Source organism: Aotus nancymaae, unplaced genomic scaffold (genome assembly GCF_030222135.1).
Source record: "Aotus nancymaae isolate 86718 unplaced genomic scaffold, 86718_ANA_hifiasm-v0.15.2.pri h1tg000040l, whole genome shotgun sequence".
In the NCBI taxonomy this organism is placed as follows: Eukaryota; Metazoa; Chordata; class Mammalia; order Primates; family Aotidae; genus Aotus; species Aotus nancymaae.
This window is the reverse complement of record NW_026988454.1, coordinates 32152979-32175962: the sequence shown is the minus strand read 5'-3', so window position 1 is coordinate 32175962 and position 22984 is coordinate 32152979. Positions and strand designations below refer to the sequence as shown.

The 22984-nt window shown below is 34.1% G+C and overlaps 1 protein-coding gene across 8 annotated transcripts in view; it reads right to left on the bottom strand.

The window, feature by feature from the left end:
* Positions 1 to 22984, bottom strand: part of AHI1 (Abelson helper integration site 1) — a 220647-nt gene that overhangs the window by 157460 nt on the left and 40203 nt on the right. For all 8 annotated transcript variants that reach the window (XM_064360653.1, XM_064360649.1, XM_064360650.1 and 5 more), the window contains 7 exons: positions 21771 to 21963; positions 19372 to 19467; positions 13665 to 13850; positions 12420 to 12572; positions 9694 to 9826; positions 5098 to 5221; positions 92 to 321 (listed from right to left, as the gene is read on the bottom strand). In XM_064360653.1, the coding sequence (XP_064216723.1) occupies positions 92 to 321; positions 5098 to 5221; positions 9694 to 9826; positions 12420 to 12572; positions 13665 to 13850; positions 19372 to 19467; positions 21771 to 21963 (1115 nt within the window). The remainder of the gene's footprint in view (positions 1 to 91; positions 322 to 5097; positions 5222 to 9693; positions 9827 to 12419; positions 12573 to 13664; positions 13851 to 19371; positions 19468 to 21770; positions 21964 to 22984) is intronic.

Below are 22984 nucleotides of genomic sequence, written 5' to 3'. Positions count from 1 at the left end.
TCAGTATATAACCCTTGCAAGCTTAAATAACTATTATTCTGGTAAAAAAATTATTCACATAGTTGGTCTTCATTCATAGTCTCTGACATACCTTCAGTATCAAAACAAAGTGAGTTGATAAAACTTTTGTGAACATCAAACTGTCGGACCAATATGGCAGAATCCTTTCTCATCTCAACTTTCCATATCCGTATCATGGAATCATAGCATCCTGTAACTACTAGCTCTCTTACAGCTGGATGGAATTTAGCCGTGTAAACAAAAGAAGGATGAGGTAAAACTTTGAAAATATTTGTATTGTTTATTTCATTTTTCCATATCCTGGAAAAGGATAAGAAGTTACATAATGTTTCTGAAAAGTAGAAGTTTCTTTTAACAGTTTTTCTAAGAACCAACACAGTCAATGAATCTTAAGGAAGCAAGTGAAAACAACTAATGGTAAACCAAGTTTTAAAACAATAAAAAATATAATGATGATCTCATATTTGATGACTGGAATTTTCACATTTTGACAAAGTTATTTTTTATAGTTATTATCCAGCATATTATACCCAGTAATTGTAATCGATACTGTAAAATTAATAACTGTTTTTTAAACCTATTTTACCATTGATTAAACAAACATTGAACAGTTAGTAAAATATTGCATTTAGTTCAATATACACAAAAAATATATAAGAAGAAACTTTAATCATTTCCCATTTAGGTTATGTATACCACTTTTATGAAATGTTTATTCATGGGGTTTAGAGAATAGCATAGTCTATTAACTTTTATATTTGTAATTTCAAAGCCTAGATAGTAAAAATGAAGACCTCAAAGATTTAAAAGTGATACTGAAATTGTATTTTGAATTCTCAAGTATAATAACATTAAAGTAATTATAACATTTTAATAGAAAAGACTATCCTACATTAAGCAAGCTCTTTTTGTTTAACAGTCATTATCCTGTCCTCTAAATAATGGCTAATTTAAAAAAATTATTATCACTGCTACAGTCTTGACAAATGAGTAAACTGTAAGGGTTAAACTGTTAGATACTCTGCATTTCTAGAAATGTATAAAACGAGGTGAAATCTACCAACAGACAGGTTTGTAAGTGTAAAGGATTGGATTTTTTAATATATTTGATTAATTTATTAAAATTAGAAGAACACATTAATTTTAAATATGAGGATTTATATTAATCCTTTTAATTACTGCTTTTAAACTAAAGCGAATTAAGTCTGTTACAAGATTATTGATTAGAGAAAAAAAATACAGTTTCTATTCAAGAATAGTATTCTATGAGTTTCCTCAGCAGCTGCTTACAATATAGGATATGATCTTCAATTACTAAGAATTCAAACTAATAATAGAGGAAGTGAAAGAACATGTTTTTGAGTAAAAATAAGGCACATTAATCACTACACAAACATTTTTACCACAGTATATTTTCAATAAACATATTTATATGAAATATGCCTATTAGAATAATAAAACCACTAATTTAAAAGAAATATTAAAAAGATAGGAGATAACCTCAGTTGTCTGGTAATAAATCTTAGTAGCATTATTTAAAATACTATTTAACAGGCAGAAATGAAGCAAATACATCTTCAAAACAGCTCGATATAATTAAAACAGACATAATATTTTAAAAACAAAAGTGAAGCTTTTTGTGTAAAGACTGAACTGGAATCAGTGATGGTTTCTGTTACCCAGGTCATGGTAGAATCGGAGATTAAAATAAATATATAAATGAATTTGGGGAAAAAAATCAGACTAGATCATAGAGAACAAAGAAATGCAAATTTGTAAAGACTGAATAAACAACACATAAAAATTAGTAGATTTGGAAAAGAAAAAACATACCAAAGTCAAGACGTATGTTTGAAAAGAGGCAATAGTGGGGACATATAGGCCTGTTTGGGAGCTATTACATATGGAGAAGTCTTTCTGATTCTAATAGCAGTTGTTGATTTGAAAAAAACACAGATTATTCTGGGGATAACTAAAGAAGGGGATTTAGGATAAACCCATACGGCAGAGAGCTAACCAAGTGGGAAGTACTTACAAGACACTAACAATAATATGTGACACAGACCATCAGGAATAAAGAAGGAGAAGACATGGACAGAAATCCATACTTCTGCCACTTGTGAGCATCTGTAATTCTAATTCTCTTCCTTTGGACTATAGCTTATTTATTACAAGCATTCCTTACCTCTTTGAAAAATCTCCTTGTTGTTTATGCTAGCCACAATGCTTCTCTTTTCACTCAGTTAATGCTTTCACAATACTACTTTTATGATATAAACAGTCCTAAATTAGTATCAGTTTTAAAGATAAATAAGGAAAAATAAAAGGGGGCTTTAGTATAATATACTACATATTGTGTGAGGAAACTCAAGATAGCTTCAAGAAATAATAGAATTTGAGGTGGATTTTAAATAATGGCTACAAACCTATGAGAGCTCACAAAAGGCATTTAATTTTTGTTGAATGAGTGAGTTAGGAAGGGTAGGAGAAGGTCATTTAAGTATAGAAAAAGTAGGTAAGTTTCAAAGGGCATGAAGATGCCAAAGAAGATAAGATGCTAAGGGTGTTTCAAAAGATTACGTGGGTGAAGCAAAGGGTACAGGGGAAGGGCATGAGAGAAGAATGTTGGGTCAGTGAGGAATATGCCTGTTATGCTATGCTAAGGAACTGGAAAATTTTTCAATGGGTAATCGGTAAAGTCTTTTAAAAAATTAAAGCATTAAGAATGATAGTTATGGAAAGATACTTTTAGCACAGCAGAGACAGAGGACCTAGAGCCTAAACACTGAGGTCCATAGCAACAATTTAAGCAAGGGGAAGAAGGCTTTGAATTAAAGCAAACACGATAGAAGGATGTGGCAAAATGGTGAGCCTTTTAGAGGGAGAATTAGCAGACTTTAGTGCTAGTTAGATGTGAAAGGAGTGATGGGAAAGAAAGAAGAGTGAGCACTACTCTCAGTTTCCAGCTTGGGAGATGGTGGATAAGGATGTCACTAAAATACATATAAGAGAATTAAAGGAAAACAAAATTTAAGGAGGTTGGTAAGTTCGGTTTTGGATTTGAGGTGGCAATGGGCCATTCAAATGGAAACATATAATGGGAAGTCAAATTAGTAAAAAAGGTGCACACTAGAGGTCATTAGCATATAAGCAAGATTCAAAGCTGGGGAAGGTAAGAGAAACTAGGATAAGCATATAAAACCAAGAGATGATCAAGTAAAGGATCCTGGGGATAAAACACAGAGAATCAGCAGAGGACAATGAACCAGAGAAAGAGAATGGACAGAACTTGACAGAGTCATGAAAAGAAAAGAGAAGAGGTTGCCAATGAAAGCCATGAATTCAAAATATATCAAGACTGGTCAATAATTCAATTACTACAGTGAAGGCAAACACAATAGGTGTTAAACTGGCCAAATGGATTTAAAAATAGCAAGAAACTGCCAACCTCTTGAAAAAAGAAGTTTATATAGCATGGTGGAAAGAAAGCCAGACTAACAGGGCTGAAGTAAAGACAGTATGTGCTCCTGACGGTGTAGAAAAAGAAAAATAGTGGGCTAGTATAGAAGGCAGGAAGAACTGAAAATGATGTTTTTAAGATAAGGCCATTTGAGCATAGTTCTAAGATGAGAAGACACAATCAATAGAGAGGAAGATACTAATCAGACTAGTAGATGTAATACAGATTTTTCAAGGACTGAGATTAAAAGCATAGATAAATAGCTTTTAAAAAGTCAGCCTCATACCTCTGTGTTAAAAGAGACGGACAGAGACAAAAGTGGACATATCTATGGATATTAGGAGGGAAATCAGAGGGAACTATATGATGTTCATGTCTGACTAAATTTCATCTAAATTGAAGATAGTCATCAAATGAAGTGGGAAGATTTGAATTTACTGTGGATAATGTTCATGGTAAGGTCTGGATCTGCCGCCAGAGGAATGAGAAAAGAAAACCTAGTGAAGATAAGTAAAATGATTCCTCAGCAGAGATGACAGATTAGGTGATGTTAAGACTTACAAATCCAAAATCACCCCTTAGCAAAATTAAGTATTTTTCTCTAGTATGGCCTGGCATCAGACAGATGTCTGTGCTAAAAGAACAGATCAGACAGGTTCTCAAAGATATTGTCAAAAGGGAGTAGTAGTAGGTTCCCAGCATGACCAAGAAGGAAGTCAATTGTTACTAATTTTCATCTTTTTCATTTAAATAAAAACTAGCCAATAATGATAACATCTTGATTAGACCTTTTATACAGAAAAGGAGGTTGACAAGATCAGTAGAAGTGGTCCCAACACTAAAAGTAACAAGATATGTTAAGAAAGTAGGAGGCAGAAATAAATGACAATGAATTCAGCATGGATCTCAACTGTTTACATGTCAGTTTCCTAGAATGTGGAGAGAATAATGTGTATCTACCTAATAGTTGTCAGAATCAAATTAAGTATATAAAAGCATCCTGAAAACTAACAGTATTTTTAGAACACACTCAAGGCAGAACAAGCAACTAAAAAAAGTATAAATGAAACTTGAAAAGTTAGCTTTTAAAATGTTTCATTGTGATACTTATTAAATTGAAAAGTGATACATTATTTTTAATATTGACATTCTGAAAAATGCTAACGTTTAACAATTTATAAAACTCTTATAATACAAGGTCCATATTTATTTATTTCCCCTACTGTGATGTACTGAGCACCACTGGATTCTAGCCTCTGCATATTCAGCCAGCAGTGAAGACAGTATCACTACCACCAAGAGCTTATGCTCCAGGAAAAATTTCAAGTGTTTAATAACCTCTAACCCCATCTCAAAGCATTAATCAGTTTATATAATGATCACTTAAAAATGGTGAGGACTAGAAATATGCTACATAAATTAAAGACATTTAAGAAATATATCTTTAAAAAGTGTTACTGTAATTCATGGAATCAGTCTGCACAATGCATATTTATGACAATCCCTTCACAGGTAAAATATGACTGGAGCATTAGAGTAGTTATATCACTTTATATTCTCTTTGCTTTCCTTGATGGCAAACAGCATACACATAAGTACTTCTCAAAGATACTAACCTGGCAGTGCCATCAGATGATGAAGTAAGGATATAGCGATCATCTTTTGACCAGGAAAGATCATAAATGATGTTGAGGTGGCCACACAATTCTCTCATGAAACGTCCAGAAGGAATTTCATATACTAATGAAAATATTTAGAAATTAGTGGGTTTCCAGAGAGAAGATCTTTAATACAATAATATACAAATGCATAATTTAATATTATTTAGATATAAGCAGTCTGTAGCAAAATTATAACCAAAGACATTTGCAGTGTAAAGAAAATTTAAAAATTTACTTAAGAATACTTTTTCATTTGCTTTATACAAGAATATATATTTGCTTTATACAAATGAATATATATTCATTGGCTTTATACAAAATTATCAGTTATAATTTTGCTACAATTATCAATTATTTTCATCTCTTTAAAGAAATTCCCTAAGAATCTTTAATAATAAATTTATCAGTTGAATAATAAATAACATTTACATTGCAATTCACTTAAATATTCTATAATTTGGGCTTCCATTAATTATTATTTTACCTGAAAATCAACCAAATGCCAACCAAAAATTTAATTATTTGAAGTAATGAGAAATTTATATTGTGCTATTATCAAAAGTAAATTTTAATACTAAAATGAACAGGGATAGTAGTCAGGGATAGTAAGGGAATTAACAATGACTCAATAAGACATACGAAGCACTGTGGTATTTTACTATATGTTTAAACCTACAATGAAATCTAAGATAATAAACAACACAGAAAAACAAAGTTTCCAAGTCTCTACTTCCATCTAGTGGTAAAAATCAATTGCCCTTTCAAATACGTAGCAGTTCAGAAATAACAGTAGTTCATATGTGCAGTTTCACTTTCTGTGGTTTCAGTTATCCGCAGTCAACCATGCTCTGAAAATATTAAATGGAAAATTCCAGAAATAAATAATTTATAAGTTTTAAAATGCACATTATTCTGAATAGTGTTATGAATGCTTGTGCCATCTAGCTCTATCTGACCAGAATGCGAATTATCTTGTGTTCAATGTATCCATGCTATAGAAGCTAACTGTCTACAAACTTAGTAGCTGTCTCAGTTATCAGACTGACTGACACCTAGTACTGCTGTTCAAGTAACCCTTATTTAACCTCATAATGGCCCCAAAATGCAGAGTAATAATGTTGGCAATTGGCATATGCCAAAAGAGAAACCACCAAGTACTTCTTTTAAGTGAAAAGGTGAAAGTTCTTGATTCAAAAAGGAAAGAATAAAAACTATATGTTGAGGTTGCTAGGATCTACAGTAAAAATCTTCTGTGAAATGGTGAAGAAAGAAAAAGAGGTTTGTGCTAGTTTTACTGTCATACCTCACAATACAAAAGTAATGGCCTTTAGTGCATGGTAAGTGCTTTGTTAAGATGGAAAAGATATAAATCTGTGGGTGGAAAATATGAGCAGACATGTGCTTCTACTGATGGCAATCAGGTTCAGTGCTACTTGAGGTTTCAGGCTTCCACTGAGCATCTTGGAACACATCCTCTACAGAAAAAGGGGGACTATTACACTTAGAGAATAGCAAAATAAGAGTCTTGGAAAATCTCCCCACAGAAGCAACAAGAACACTGGCAAAAACTGTCAAAACTCAACCTTGTCAGAACTCTGAAGATTAAACAAACCTTACAAAAAAATGAAGAGTATTTGAGAAAAATGGCTAAATCTTGGTAAGAACATTCAGCTTTATAGTGTTTTAACTTGTGAAGTTCTCATTCCTGTCTCAAACTTTAAAGTAGTCTTAAAAACCAATAAAAATCAGGAGACTAGCAGCCACTGGAGGGGCAGAACAGGTCTGAAGCTCCCTCAAAGTCCTATCCCCAAAGACTTCTTACTATTTGACAATCTGGCCCTCCATTAAAGATCCATTCTCAAGGCCTGCCTTTATTTGACCCAGCTCACAGCATGCTCTGGGAGAACAGCCCTAACCTTAGGGTGCATGTCAAAACAACCTGTGGCATCATTTAATATCACAGCTGCCTAAGACATTGGTCCCAAGTGAGGCTAAGAAGAGTCTCACCAAAGAACTTAAAACGAAAAACAACAACAACAACAACAACAACAACAACAAAAAACAAACCAAAACGAAACAAAAAAACTGGGAATGACATGTCCATAGGGAACACTGAAAAGCTCCAAAATATTCCTGGGTATCTAGACAGATTCCCACACATGTATGTGAAGGGAATATGCACTCCCAAGAAAGACCTGAGAGGCTTTACCTCTCACTCAGGCTGACCCAGGAGTCTCAGCACACATAGAATGTTAAAGCTAAGGGAGAGCTGTAAACTGCCTACTGAAGCATTCAAGTATGTATACTCCAACACAGACAGAGTCCCTTGGCAAAGACCAGTAGACCTATCCACTCAGGCATTTAAAAATCTCTGTCCAATCACAACAGTGGTCTCGGCCTGACCACTAACTTAACTGAGCGTAGACATCAATGGTAACATATGACAAAGAGTAAAGACTACAGAATCAGTCCAAAATCACTAAGCTAACTGCAAGAAAAAATCCTGGGTGGGTGTGAGGGGATAAAAGGGGGAATGTGATTTCCAGAGCTGTCACACTGTATTAAACATCCGGTTTTCAACACAAAATTATGAGAAATGGAAAAAACAGGAAAGAGTGATCCATACACAAGGAAGAAAGTAGTCCATACAGAAACTGAGGAAGCCCAGATACTGGGCTTTCTCAATAAAGACTTTCAATCCATTATTATAAATATATTCAAAGATCTAAAGAAAACCATGTCTAAAGAATTAAAGTGTGAAAAGATTTCTCACCAAAAAAGAGACTATCAATAAAGAGACAGAAATGATTAAAAAAAAAAAAGCAGCTAGAAATTTTACAGTTGAAAGTACTATAACTGAAATAAATAATTCACTACAGGGGCTCAACAGCAGATCTAAACTGAAAGAACTACTAAATTTGACAATAGGTCAACTGAGATTATCCAGTCTGAAAAACAGAAAAAGAATGAAGAAAAACAGAAAAGTCTCACAGACCTGTGGGACACCACCAAGGGTACCAACACAGGCATAATGGGACTCCCAGAAGAAGGAAAAGCAAAGGGGCAAACAGAACAGAACATTTTCAAGAAATAATGACTGAACACTTCTCAAATTTATGAAAAACATTGATCTGCACATTCATTAAGTTAAAGGAATTCCAAGTAGACACATCATAATCAAAAAGTCCAAAACCAAAGACAAAGATTCCTCCTTCTCCTCTATTTTTGAGATTTAAGCAATATCTAAATCTACACAGCATTTTAAGAAAGTTTACTTAAGCATAAAGTAACATATTTATTACAAAAGTTTTTAAAACATAAAGTCAGAATAAAATAATTCCTTCACTATCCAAAATAAATAAATTACTATTAACAACTTAGGAGCATTTTTTTTTTGAGACAGAGTCTTGCTCTGTCGCCAGGTGCCAGGCTGGAGTGCAGTGGCACAATTCCGGCTCACTGCAACCTCTGCCTCCCGGGTTCAAACAATTCTCCTGCCTCAGCCTCCCGAGTAGCTGGAACTACAGGCGTGAGCCACCACACCCAGCTATTTTTTAGTAGAGATGGGATTTCACCATGTTGGCCAGGATGGTCTCGATCTCTTGACCTCGTGATCTGCTCACCTTGGCCTCCAAAAGTGCTGGGATTACAGGCGTGAGCCACCATGCCTGGCCAGAGCATTTTTTAAGAATCTTTTTTCCCCTTACATATAGGTTTTTGGTGAATTTTAAACATAGCATAATGGTAATCAAACTACACAAACAATTTTTTATTTTTAAAATTTATTACTATTTCATGGGGAGCAGTATCTATTTAATAAATGCCAATCAAGTCAATTATGAGTCCCTACTGAAAAAAAAAGGGGGGAATCAATCAAGTAATAGCAAACCGTGTTAAGCTGAGAAAAGTTCCGTAAGACCTAGTTTGTTTACGGCAGATATCCACAAGGAGCTGGCTACTTCTACAGAGGAGAACTGGTTTTTATTATTGAGTCAGAAGTAAAGGAGAGAGTATTTAATGCTTCTAAGTCTAGAACAGTATGATAATGCTCACTTTAAAAAGTCTCTAAAGCTACAGAAATAACTGTTCTTGGCCTCTCTGCTGACTTCCCTATCATAATGAGAACTTTTGATCTAGGTACTCTTGAGTCAATTATTGGTATTCTACTGCACAAATTTGGAGGCTTTTGTAACTAAAATCATCACTGCTATCAACTAACCACATTGGAGTAATGTTCCCCATGATAGTTATTAAAACATGTTCCTAAATTTCTATATTTAAAATACAAAATGTTTACAAAAATCCTCCTGCAGGTTTTAAAAATAAATTTACCATCTTTCATCTGATCATTCTCATTCTACTTCTGAACAATTATTGTACAGAAAAGTGTAAAATTATTATAAAAGAACTTTCTCTACTTGAAGAAATCTGTTTTCTTTAATTTAGTAGTACAGGGGATGACTCAAGTTAAGATTTCCTTGAATTTAAAAAACTAAACAATGTCCTCCAATCAGACTACGATCCGAATAATCAGGTAGGATTATTACTCACAAATAATTGGATATCCATCCCGGCTGGCACAAGCTGCTGCTAGTATTCTTCCATTGTGGGAGAAATCAAGACAAAAACATCCTCGTTCTCCTGCATTTAGTGAAAAGAGGTGTTTGTTTGGGATACGGCAAGCCTAAAAACATACATTTAAAAAGTACAAATTAGAAAACATTAAAATGCAAAGGCTAGTTTTAAATTTCAATTACTGTAGTCTTTTTAAGTCCTTTTATTATGATGCACAGAAAGAGAAAAACAAGCACGCAGAATGTTGAAAAACCATAGTAAATTACTTTGCAGAGAATGAGTTCCCATGAAATTTTTAAAGTGAATTTGTTCTTTATGTTTAACTAGTACTTAATTCACCTAAATATGAATAGAAAAATTTCAATATCTGATACTCTAAAGCTGTCACTGCCACATTGCTTCTATATAGCTACATAAAAGAATGTATGTCACAGTCTTATTCTATGACAGCACTAGTAAGTCACTTTTGTTAAAGTCACAAGTTTTTTTTAAGACCACAAGTCTTAAATGAATGATCATTCTCTTTTTGCCTATCTTAAAATAATAACCCTTTTTGGCTGCCTTCCAAAATGTATTTTCAAACTAATCAACCCTTATTGGTCTCATTCATTATTACGATTTCTTCAAAATTTTAATGTTTTCACCCTCTAGTATTATATCTACTGTGGAAAATACCAGTTACTTTTATTTATTTTAATTATTACCTAATTCTATCTCTCTCAACCTTCAGTGAGCCTTAGTTCTTCTGTTTCTTATAATTTAAAAAGTTGAATTAAATGTACACTGGGCTTCTACTATATGCCATGAAAGTTGTACTTTGTTACAAATGTCTTTGAATATATATTCATCACAGCCATCCTATGAGTAGCTACTATTAGCTAAGAGTAACCATTATTAGCTACATATAGCTAATAAGGATTATTCAAAGGGTCAAGCCTAGCTTAATGGACCTACTCAAAGATTGTTACTTCAAAGGCATGCTTTACAGACTAGTACCAGGTTTTTCACAAATAGTACCAAGATCTAGCAGTAACTTGGGAGGCAGCATTATGACCAGCTACTAGGAATGTGAAAAATTCAACAGAATTTGTTAAGTGTCAAGTATGTACCAGACTCCATGCTACCCATCTTTTCTCTGCATTCTCCATCCACATAACTAAGAAAAGGGAGAGTAGGGTAACAAGGGAACAAAAATGGAAAGAAATGTCAGGAGGCTTTATAACCACTTGCTGCTGCTCCTAGAGTAAGAAGTGTAGTTACGGAAAACTCTGTGCCCAATCACCTAGGCTGAAAATGAAAACACTGAAGCCACTACCATGTTCTTTGTATTCTCAGGGTTTGACACTGTGCCCTATCCAGAAGAGACACTCAATGAATGTCTGATAACAATAATAAAGGTCCTCAAAAGCTCTGACTCTTTCCCCTCCTTTACTCCCTTGTCAGTCACTAAATCATCTTGGTTCTTATTTTCTGTCTCTCATATTCATTAACCCACGGTTAGACCCTCACACCTCACACATCAGTGACTTCCATCTAATTCTGATGTTACTATTTCAAGATTTCCCCATGCCATTGCCTGCATTACTTTATCCTCAAGTACAATTGTTATTTTTCTCACCCACCCAAAAACCTTCCATTAGTCCTCAGATCCCTCACAATCAAGTATTAGGCTACCATTTGAGACACTCTGGAGTGTGGGCCTAATCCATTACACTACTTTATCTCCTCTTTTACAAACTCTAGTTTCCAGCCAGTCAAACTTTTGAGTGTCTAATGAATACAACAGGTCCTTTCCCACTTATTTACAACTTTGCCTTCATATGAAATAACCTTCTTTGGCTCTCCTTCACTCAACCCTACCTTGGCCATCCTAGTCTATCTCAAGCTCCATTGTTGAATGAGCCCTTCTTCCACCATTCTAGTTCACATTCTTCATATCTGCAATTCTCAAACGTTTTTAGTTTTGAGATGCTTTACATTCTTGAAAATGTTTTCCAGAGGCTAAAAAAGTTTTCATAATAAAATAAAAATAAAACAACTTGCTAACTTCAATGTCTAGCTTAATAAAATCTAGACTTTCATAACTGCTTCTGCTCTCTTGTGATAGCAGGTTATTTAGCCTCTAGAAAATGCTAGTACATACTCGTAACAGAATGAATCTGAATGAGATTAATAACACCTTAGAATCATTATGAAAAGAAACTGACTTCAAGGACCCCCTGAAAAGAACTCAGAACTCCCAGAGGTCTCCAAACTACACTTTGAGAACTGCTGATCTGTACAATTATCTTTATGTCTACATTTCGTCAAGACTTCTCTGAAGTATATCTGAAAATGAACAACATTGCAACTGCTTTCTTTTCTCACCTAACCTGGAAGTTCCCCAAGGGCATAATCTAAGTGTTATTCTCTCCATATTATTATGCTTGAAGTATTCTAACTCAAAGTGATTTTAAAATGTATCTGTAAAATTGGCTTCAAAAAGAAAGTTAAATGTGACATAAAATACAGAAAATGAAGATGACTAAGAATAGTAAGTTCTTATTTCTACATTAGATGTTTGAATAAATTAAGATTTTTAGATAAATTTCATCTGGTCGTAGCTTATATACATAAAATAAACCACTCCATTCTTTATAAAAACAAGTTTTTAAGGTAATAAGTAAACATCTAAAAAAATCCACTATTATCAATCACTTCACCTGCCCAGGGAGTCGTTTCCACTTTATTACTTCCTTTGAATCTTCTAATCCAGGTTCTGTGTCTACTGAACTTGACTCATGCTGACGTTCACAATGCACTGGTTTACCTTTTTCCTCCTGAAGAGCCATCATAGAGCGGTAAGATGACTTTATCTAAATATGCATTAAAACATGAAAATTTATATATCATGTTCACCTTTTACTTTTTCTGGCATATAGTTTTTAAAATACTGAAACAAATAATATAAAAATATTTCAAAATGTAATCCAGAAAAAATTCTACTTTTATTTGTCCATTATTGTAAACAAAATAAAAAAGCTGCTTAAAATTACAGTCATATAACCAAAAAGCCTTAAAAGTTTCAGAGGAAAAAATATGACTACAAAGGCTGCTTATCACCAACACCTATGAATTATGCCATGGCTCTGATATACTACCATATCTCTGGCTTTAAAATCACAAAACTAATATCATAAAAATCTAAAGTTTTAAAAATCCTAATTTTTCAGTAATATATTTAACTCCATCCAAACCAATGCAAATCAGCTCTGCAGTGACAATATATATCAGCTACAGAATGTGCAAATGACCTGAAAAATTAATGTCTTATAAGAAATAAGACGAAAGTAGGTTTTTTTATTTTAGGGCCAATTCTTTACTAAGATTATTTATAATATTAATCTATGGAAAACAGCAGTAGAAACATTACATACTGATCATTTGAATAATATTGTGAAAAATGTACCCAGAAATCAGGAGTCTGCAAACCACAGCCCACACACCAAATCTGGCCTGCTACCTGTTTTTATAAATAAACTTTTATTGGAACATATCACACACATTTCACACATTTGTTTAGTTATTGCCTACATATGTCCATGTAGCTACTTTCACACTATGAAGGCAAAAGTGACAGAAGCTACAGGGCCAAAGCCTAAAATATTTACTATCTGGCTGTTTATAGAAAATATTTTTCAACTCTTGCTTTAAATCAACTTTTCGTCTTTAATTTTTGAAAACCAAATTATAATGAAACATTTTTCCTAACACTAAAAGCTGCATTTCATATTTAAAATTCATTTACGCATCTTTTAAATATCAGCTACTATAGGCTTAATATGTAATCCCAGAAATCTACTAAAATAATTACTAGAGGCCTTATCTTTTAAGAAATGAAAAACATGTTATGTCACCACTTTATTTCAACAATAGAGGATATACACTTATATGTACTATTAACTTACACAGTCTGGAACTTTCAGTCCTCTTACAGTTACATACAGTGTTGATGGGTAACGATTTCTTGGACATTTTGACCACCATTCAAACACCTCAACAACACTTAATTGGGATCGAGGCTTAGTAGGTGGGCAATATAGCTGCAAACGAAGTTTTGAGTTGATGTTTGCATTTCCATTGGCTCCCAGAAGCTTAAAATAAGAATTCATATAAAATGTTACCTTCACTGAAAATAAATATATCCAACAAAGCAATAGTATAAAGTCAGAAACATTTTTAAAAGATTAATATGGCAAGCTGAAATGTCTTAGTTTTATAAAGCAAAGAACATTGACATAGTTGGTTAAGCACAGTTCCAGATCATTTTTGACAAAAGGTAACCCAAATGGCTTTTAAAATATTTTCCTACTGGAAAATATTCTATATACCTACTGTAATCTACATACCTACTGGTCAGGCATGGTGGTTCACATCTGTAATCCCAGCACTTTGGAAAGCTGAGGTGGGCAGATCACGAGGTCAGGAGTTTGAGATCAGCCTGGCCAACATGGTGAAACCCTGCATCTACTAAAAATATAAAAATTAGCTGGGCATGGTGGCAGGCGCCTATAATCCCAGCTACTCTGAAGGCTAAGGCAGGAGAATCATTTGAACCCAGGGGGCTGAGGTTGCAGTGAGCTGAGATCACACCATTGCACTCCAGCCTGGGTGACAGGACAAGACTCCTTCTCAAAAAAAAAAAAAAAAATTCCTGATAGTTCTTTTTCCACCTGTACAACAATTTCAGACTGATGGTACAGCATTTACACCATTGTGCCAGATTTCACACTGAACAAAGGAGGTGATCAAAACACATTTGTTTGAAATAATTATGATAAAGTTTAAACTGCATATTTACACAAGATACAAATTTTCCATTTGCTTAATATCAGTATTTTTAATGGTTAAAGTTTATGTTTTAAATTTTTTAAAAGTTAAAATCATTTTAAGATAATTAAACTCACTCACAGGTCATTTGCTACATTTTTTCCAATATTTTAGTGTAGCTTCTTTCAAAGGTCTATTTTAAAAACCCTGTTAAACAAAACTTATGTTTAAGCTAACTTAATGGAAGTTTTTGTCTTTTTTGGGGGTGGGGGGCAGAATCTCGCTCTGTTATCCAAGCTGGAGTGCAATGGCACAATCTGGGCTCACTGCAACCTCCATCTCATGGGTTCAAGTGATTCTTATGCCTCAGCCTCCTGAGTAGCTGGGATTACAGGCAAATGCCACCACACCTGGCTGATTTTTGTATTTTCAGTACACTCAGGAATTTTGTCATGTTGACCAGGCTGGTCTTGAACTCTTGGCCTCAAGTGATCTGCCCACTTCAGCCTTCCAAAGTGTTGGGATTACAGGCATGAGCCACCACGCCTGGCCCTCAATGGAGATTTTTTTTTTCCTTTTTTTTTTTGAGATGGAGTTTCGCACTTGTTACCCAGGCTGGAGTGCAATGGCGCGATCTCGGCTCACCGCAACCTCTGCCTCCTGGGTTCAGGCAATTCTCCTGCCTCAGCCTCCTGAGTAGCTGGGATTACAGGCACGCGCCACTATGCCCAGCTAATTTTTTGTATTTTTAGTGGAGACGGGGTTTCACCATGTTGACCAGGATGGTCTCGATCTCTTGACCTCGTGATCCACCCGCCTCGGCCTCCCAAAGTGCTGGGATTACAGGCTTGAGCCACCGCGCCCGGCCCTCAATGGAGATTTTTATAGGAAAAATAAAAATCTTACCAAGTCTGAATACATTCTCTTTCATTAGACCCCGATGACTGTAAACAGGAAATGAAATGTCTTTCTAACCTTTATGTCCTCTACAATATAGAGACAGAAAGATAGTTTGAAACCTTTCCAACAGTTCACACAAAACATGGAAGTATCTTAAATTAGAAGAATAGGCACTGAGTGCAGGGAACATATTTAACAATGGTTACTTGTAGACTTATGTAACTTGGAAAGTAAAAAAAAGAGTCAAGAAAGACTCTAAGATAGTATTGTCCAAGAGAGCTTTCTATAATGACAAGGATACTCTACATTTGTGCTAACCAGTAAAGAATCCACATGTGGCTACCCCGCACTTGAAGTATGGCTAGCACAAATGTGAAACTAAATTTTAAATTATATTTAATTTGAATTCAAACAGCCACATGACTTGTGGCTACCAAAACAGTGTAACTCTTAAGTTCATAAATCTGGGATAGTGGACAGATGGTGGTACCACCAATTGAAGCAGCAGAGAGAGTAGCCAGAATATTCAGTTTGGGGGAATCTGAGATATCTATGAGTCATCCGAGCTGAAAGGTCCTGTAGATGACTGCATTTACAAATCTGAAGCACAGGTGAGAAAAGTGGTTCCAAGGAAAGTGGGTTAAAGATGAAACCATGAGTAGGACTGATATTAAGGAGGTGGGTAGAAGACCATGAAGGAAACTGAAAGACTGGTATAAGAAAAATTAGGAAATCATGGTGTCAAGAAAACCAAGGTAACAGAGTTTCAAGAGAGTGGTATGTTAAATGCGTAGATATGACAAAATAACTAAAAAATGTTCAATAAATTTGGCAAATAGAAATCATTAGTGATTTGGTTGGAGAAGCTTTAGTGGCAGAGGCAAAATCCAGAATGTTGTTCAGGAATGATGAGTTCAGGAATGATGCATCAACAAGGAAAGAGAGATGGCAAAATACAGCCCATCTTTCCCCCTACCTCTTTAGGAAAGAATGTAAAGACAATGGAGGTTATAAGTTGAGCGGGTAACATTGTGATCAGTGTCAAATGACACAGAGCGGTAAAGAACAGTTCCAAATTGAATAATAGGTATGTTCAGTCATTAAATAATAAGGACTGGAGACTCCCTTCATAAACCTTCCTACAGCTCCCCAAAGCTCATCACAGTAATTAAATAAAGATATTCCCCAGCTTCTAAATCATACTTCCCACAGATCATTTTAATTTAACCAGGCAATTCAGTTTACATTAATATGCTGCTTAGCATGCATAAACAACTAAGATTCAGCCAAGATCCTGCCATTATGGTTATAAATTATATAATGTAGAGCTCAAATAAATAAGGCTTTATTACTTTTTAGTTTAAAAGAATAGCCACATATATGTACTAAAAGAAGTGAAAGTACCCGAGAATCTGAGGCATAGCTGAGAATTAAAATAAAGTCTCATTTGAACTACTGTAATAACAATTATCCAAGACATCCCTGAAACCAATAGTATAGGTAATAAAACATCTAAATTGTAATTGTCTTCATGCTACCTTTTTTTTTTTTAAGTTGAAGTCTCACTCTGTTGTCCAGGCTGAAGTGCAGTGGTGCAATTATAGCTCACTACAACTTCCACTTCCTGTGTTCAAGCGATCCTCCCCACTTAGCCTCCCGAGTAGCTGAGATTACAGGTGCACAACACTGCACCCAGGTAGTTTTTGCATTTTTAGTAGAGACAGAGTTCTACCATATTGGCCAGACTGGTCTCAAACTCCTGACCTCAGGTGACCTGCCCACCTCGGCCTCCCAGAGTGCCGGGATTACAGGTGTGAGCTACTGCATTCGTCATGCCACTTTCTTGAAGACGAATTTTATCCTTGTCATTCTTTCCATGATCATTGATTAATTCTCTCTATATTCACCAAGCACTTTCTATGTGCCATTAATATGCTGGGAGCTGGTGATATTATAGGATAGAGTTTCAAGAGAGTGATATATTACATGCAAAAAGATCTAGTAAAATAAGAATTAAAAATGTTCAATATATTTACCCAAAAGAAGTCATTGGTGACTCTAAAAAGCTTACAGTATAATGAAAAAGAATATATTACATGTAAAAAAATCTAGTAAAATAAGGACTAAAAACGTTCAATATATTTACCCAAAAGAAGTCGTTGATGACTCTAAAAAGCTTACAGTCTAATGAAAAAGACAGATAAGAATTATAAAACGTAAAGCAGATAGAATACCTTACCCTTTATGGGGGGATTCAGAGAATTCTTGACTGCCATTTTTGCCAATGGCATAAGTTGAGTAAATAAATAAAAATCCATATAGTACTTAGAGGTAAAAATGCTATGAAATATGTACTGCTTCCCAAGTGCAACTTACAGTAAATACTGCATGTCTGCACGAACCTTAGCATAAAAGAAATGCAGTTTCTAATAAAACCACAAGATGGCAATGTTTACTATGTGAAAGCCAACTTTTTTGCTTTTTTTTAAATGTTTTTTTTTCCTCTAAATCAGTATGGAAGGTGGTATAGAAAAGGCATAACAGGTTTATATAAGGGTGATCATAAATAGTACACTGGACCAGGTGATTCCTAAGGTCACTCTCAATTACTCACAACAGCCAACCTGGCTGCTATTCAGTTCTTTGATTATAATACTTTTAAAACCTCTCTCTAACCCCTAATATGGATTAAATGTCTCAACTGGATTTTCATACCATCTGCTCTATAGCACATAACAATGTAGCTAACACATCTGTATAGAAATTAAATTGGAGGGCATATATATACAATGTCTAATTTATCTATGAATGTAGTGTATTTCGCAGACTGCCTCACATTTTATAGATAATATTTGTTGAATGGATACACAAATGAAAAAGTTTTTATAAGATGGTACAAAATAGACTACTCAAGACTATTCATAATTTATGTTTGAAGGAATAAAAGATAATTATAAAATTAAAATATCCTTTCTTTAAAAAAAAACTATGTCTTTCATCTTTGCTGAAACATCCTAGTCAAAGACATCTAGTCAAAGACAAATGTACAAAGACATTTTTTACCTAGACTACTGTCCGAATTTCCTAATTTGATTTCAAGTATCTACATTTGCTCCCTCTCTAATCTGTTCTCCACATAGCAGAGTATGTATCCTTCTAAAACGTAAATCAGATTATTTTCTTGTTTTGTTTAAAATCCTATAATGGCTTCCCATTGCTCTTTAAATTCTATGATGGCTCCCCCTTGCCACAATGACTGAGAAGACCTCATCATAATTAACATCCTGTTGACCTCAGCAACCTCCTCATGCACCATTCTCCCCTGTCAGTCTCTGTCCTCCAATCTTGGTGGCCTTCTTTGATTTTCTGAATTAACCCTGCTCCTTCAAATATCAGGGTTTTTGCATATATTGTTCTCGCTACCATGGACCATCTCTTCCCCACTGGTGGCAGTATGTCTCTTCCTCAGGAATCCTTTCCCTGACGCCAAAGTTCATCATCCATCCTGTACCTCTTTAGGATATTTATAAAAATTTATAATTAAATGATAAATTGTGAAATCAATTGCTTCGAGTTTATGTTGCTGGAATATGAAGTCCAGGAGTTCAAGGAATTTGTACTCTTTGTCCACTGACAAGAACAGTCATTGGTACATAGAAAAGTCTTAATAAATATTTGTTGAATTGCATAAATAATAGCAGGGCTGTTTCTGTCTTTTTTAATGCTACATCCTCAGAACCAAACAGCGTAACTGGCACATACTGGGCCATCAATAAATACTTAAGAATCTAAATGAGCATAACCTGAGCTTGAATTAACAACTCATCTCTGCAGCCTTACCTGAGATTCTATCTCCTTATATGAGACCAAACTGACTTGGGAGTAAGCACCCAGCTTACATTTGAAGACCATTTTAAAAGTGTTTAAAACGGATGGAAAACATACCTTAAGAAATGCCCAGGCAATTTTCCGAAAGCCACATTCTTGGTTTTTAACCTCGGAATTATTCTTAATTTCATCCATGCTTAAGAAATCAAGAATCTGCAAATAAATTCACAGAAGACTAAGCTACCTAAAATTTAATATTTTCTAATGGCATATTATTAAAAATTTAAAAATCATTTGTATAGTACTTAAAAACATTTACCTTTACAGGAAGTAGAAACATTTTTATTTCACTTCATTCACCTTAAAGTTAACTCATTCAATTAGGGAGGGTCCATTATTTTATCTTTCATTAATAAATATTAAGATTTATTTCAAATCCAAGGCAAAGTGTTAATCACCTCCAGTATAACCTAGGTATAACTATACTAGGCATAGAATTCTTAAGCTTTGATTATTTTGTATGTATCAGAGCAGACTTCAAAGCATTGTTTGTTTAAAAAACTCATGGCCCTATTTCTGGGTCTTTGCCTTGGAACATCTTTCTAAAGTTGGGGTTTTTCTCTTGGATATATGTTATAATTAGGCGTCTCAATAGGAATTCTTCCATTCCTCTATCCTGTCTGGACATAAAAGCTCATGGATTTGCACCCCTCCTGCCACAGAGATTGTGTTCTAGGTACTTAACAGAGGCTATCACTTTGAATTTACTGGTGCTTATCAAAAGCTCAGCTGCGAAAATGAGATCTTTATAGAAAGAAGATTGCTTAAGAGACAATACAGACTCCATTCCTCTGTGTTTTTCTGATACCTATATCTTTTTTACAGATATAATACATGCTCAGTGAAAACATAATATAAAAAATTCATATGTGCAAAGTAAAAACAACTTGTAATTCAGACCCATAGATAGCCGCCATTAACATCTGGTTTGCAGGATAAATCTTGTTCTGTGCATTCCTAAATATATGTACGAAACTACAAATCTAATAATGCTATTTCACAAATTATTTTCATATAGTATGTAGTGAATATCTCTTCATGTCAATATACACACATGAATACCATAATGTTAATGACTGCTTACTATTCTGTTACAAATGCCATAAATTTAACAAAAATTATAACTTATTTAACTAACTCTCTTACTGATCTAAATTTAGGTTATTTTATCTCCCTAAAATTTTTGCTATTATAAACAGTGCTGAAATAAACATCCTTGCACACACATCTCTGTGGACTTGTCATTTTTCCCTTAGGAGAAATACCTAGGAGTAAAATAATGGTTTTAAAGACTTGTGACAGACATTATCCAGTTGTCCTCAATAAACACTTAAAAAGCCAAGATCAAAAAGTAGTTGCATAGGCAATAACACATTACATGAAAACTTAAGAAGCAACCAAGTGTTTATAATCCAACAATCTATCCTTCTTCATCTTTTAATACTAAAATGAATATAGAAGAACATTATAACAAATGACAAATTTTGAAGACAAAGAAAAAATTCCTTAATATACAAATTATATCCATTTTTCAACAATCACAAGTTTATATAAATCACACACAACATAATCACAAATGTAAATATTGAAATAATTGTATCATAAATACACACAGACAACCAGAAAGTCAAGGTTCATAAAAATAATACTACAAAACAAATCTTCAGCATTGGTTATGCCAAGTCTCTTGCTGTTCCCATGCTAAACTTTTCCATCCAGCTTACACTGGAAGGGAGGCTTTGTCTACTTTCTTTTGCTTATGGAGACAGAACACATGATAGAGAAAAGAAATGTAGTATTCTAGGTTCAAACTATCTCCAAACACAATTTTTTACACTTAAAATTTGAGTAACTTTGGGGAAACAACTTTTACTTCAAACCTTGTTACCATTTTCAGTAAGAAAATTATATAATGATAACTAGTCAGCGCAAAAGGCATCTATTCCATAAAGCTATCCCTGACTCCTCTGAACTTCCACTAACCCTTCACATATCAGAAGTTCTACATCATTTTTGGTTATACATTAAATTGCATGAATTAACTGATCTGTATACATTTATCTTTATTTATCCAGGTAGTGCACATATTGTAGGGTATATCATATGGTTAAGTAAGTTTATGCTTTGTGAAAAGGTTTAAAAATGGAGAAATGCATTCATATGGAGTGGATTCAACACTCCACTACAGTTAGCAGTCACAGGGTTGTTGTAATTATTAAATGATACAAAGTAGGCCAAATGGCTAACAAGTGCAATAGTAAATGCTCAGCAAATATGCTATTGCTGTTTATAAAAGGGTGTCTCACTTGTATTCCATAGGATTCTACAAACACTAAATCCTAGATATTAAATTCTCACACTTTTTTGCATTATTAGACTACTAAAAATAATAGATTATATTTATGCTATTAAATATTAACTAACATTTAATTTGAATTGCTCTATTCAAATCATACCTCAAAGAACAGGATGACTTTAGGACTCTCATCAGAATCTCGAAGCAAATAGGGAAAATTTTCATTAAATATAATTTGTTCTTCCCACTCTGGAAGTCTTGATTTTAACTGTTTAAAATCATATGGCTGGGTCATAATAGGAAGAATATAATCCACATTCTCTGTTTCATAATAAGATGAAACAGGCCGTTTCCTGTTCAAAAAAAGATACTTCCATTAACATATTTTTTATAATTTTGAGATGAGAAAAAAATATATAGTGTACAAGGTAAGACAATCAGAAATAATGAATAGCCATAATAATACAAAAGGAAAAATTATTTTGATTGTCCATCTAGAAACTTGGAAATAAGCCTTAAAAGTAACAGTCCATCTTACAATGGACTGTCAATTGGTTTCACATGATTATTTTGTTACAGAAATATGAAGTAAGAAGTATGATTAGACCTTTGCTGTACAGAGCTGGGATACAATAACTGCTTCAGGATTTTATAAGAGTTTATAATAAAATCGACATTGCTAGACACAGTGGCTCACGCCTGTAACCCCAGAGCTTTGGGAGGCCGAGGAAGGTGGACTTGAGCTCAGGAGTTCGAGACTAGCCTGGGCAACATGGTGAAACCTTGTTTCTACAAAAAATAGAAAAAAATTAGCTGGCTGTGGTGGCATGTGTCTGCAACCCCCATTTGGGAGTCTGAGGTAGGAGGATCACCTGAGTCCAGGGAGGTTGAAGCTGTAGTAAGCTGTGATTATGTCACTGCACTCCAGCCAGTGAGACAGAGTGTCTCAAAATAAAATAAAATAAAAATATACATAAAATTGATTTAAATAAAAAAAGGCACAAGATTATAAACCCTTTGACTATCATATTTTCTTTGCATGCCCTAAGGCAAATGAATAAGTTAATGGGATTTTTTTTGGACAATCTTCCCGTTTCCATTCCCCACTGGCTTTCTAAACCAATTTTTTAAAATTTTAGTATAAATGTGTATTTTGTTGTACTTTTCATTTGGGATTTCGAGTATGTATTAGCTATAGAAGTATCTTAGAAAAAAGTTCAAGATTCATTTACCTTACCTGAGGCCCAGATAACATATTACTTTCAAAAGAAAAATATGAAGTTAGACAATTAAAGCATTTACAAGGCAATACAAAAGATTTAAAATATAACTTTATGTCATAAATTACTCACTAAACAGGTAGAAGCTCTCTAC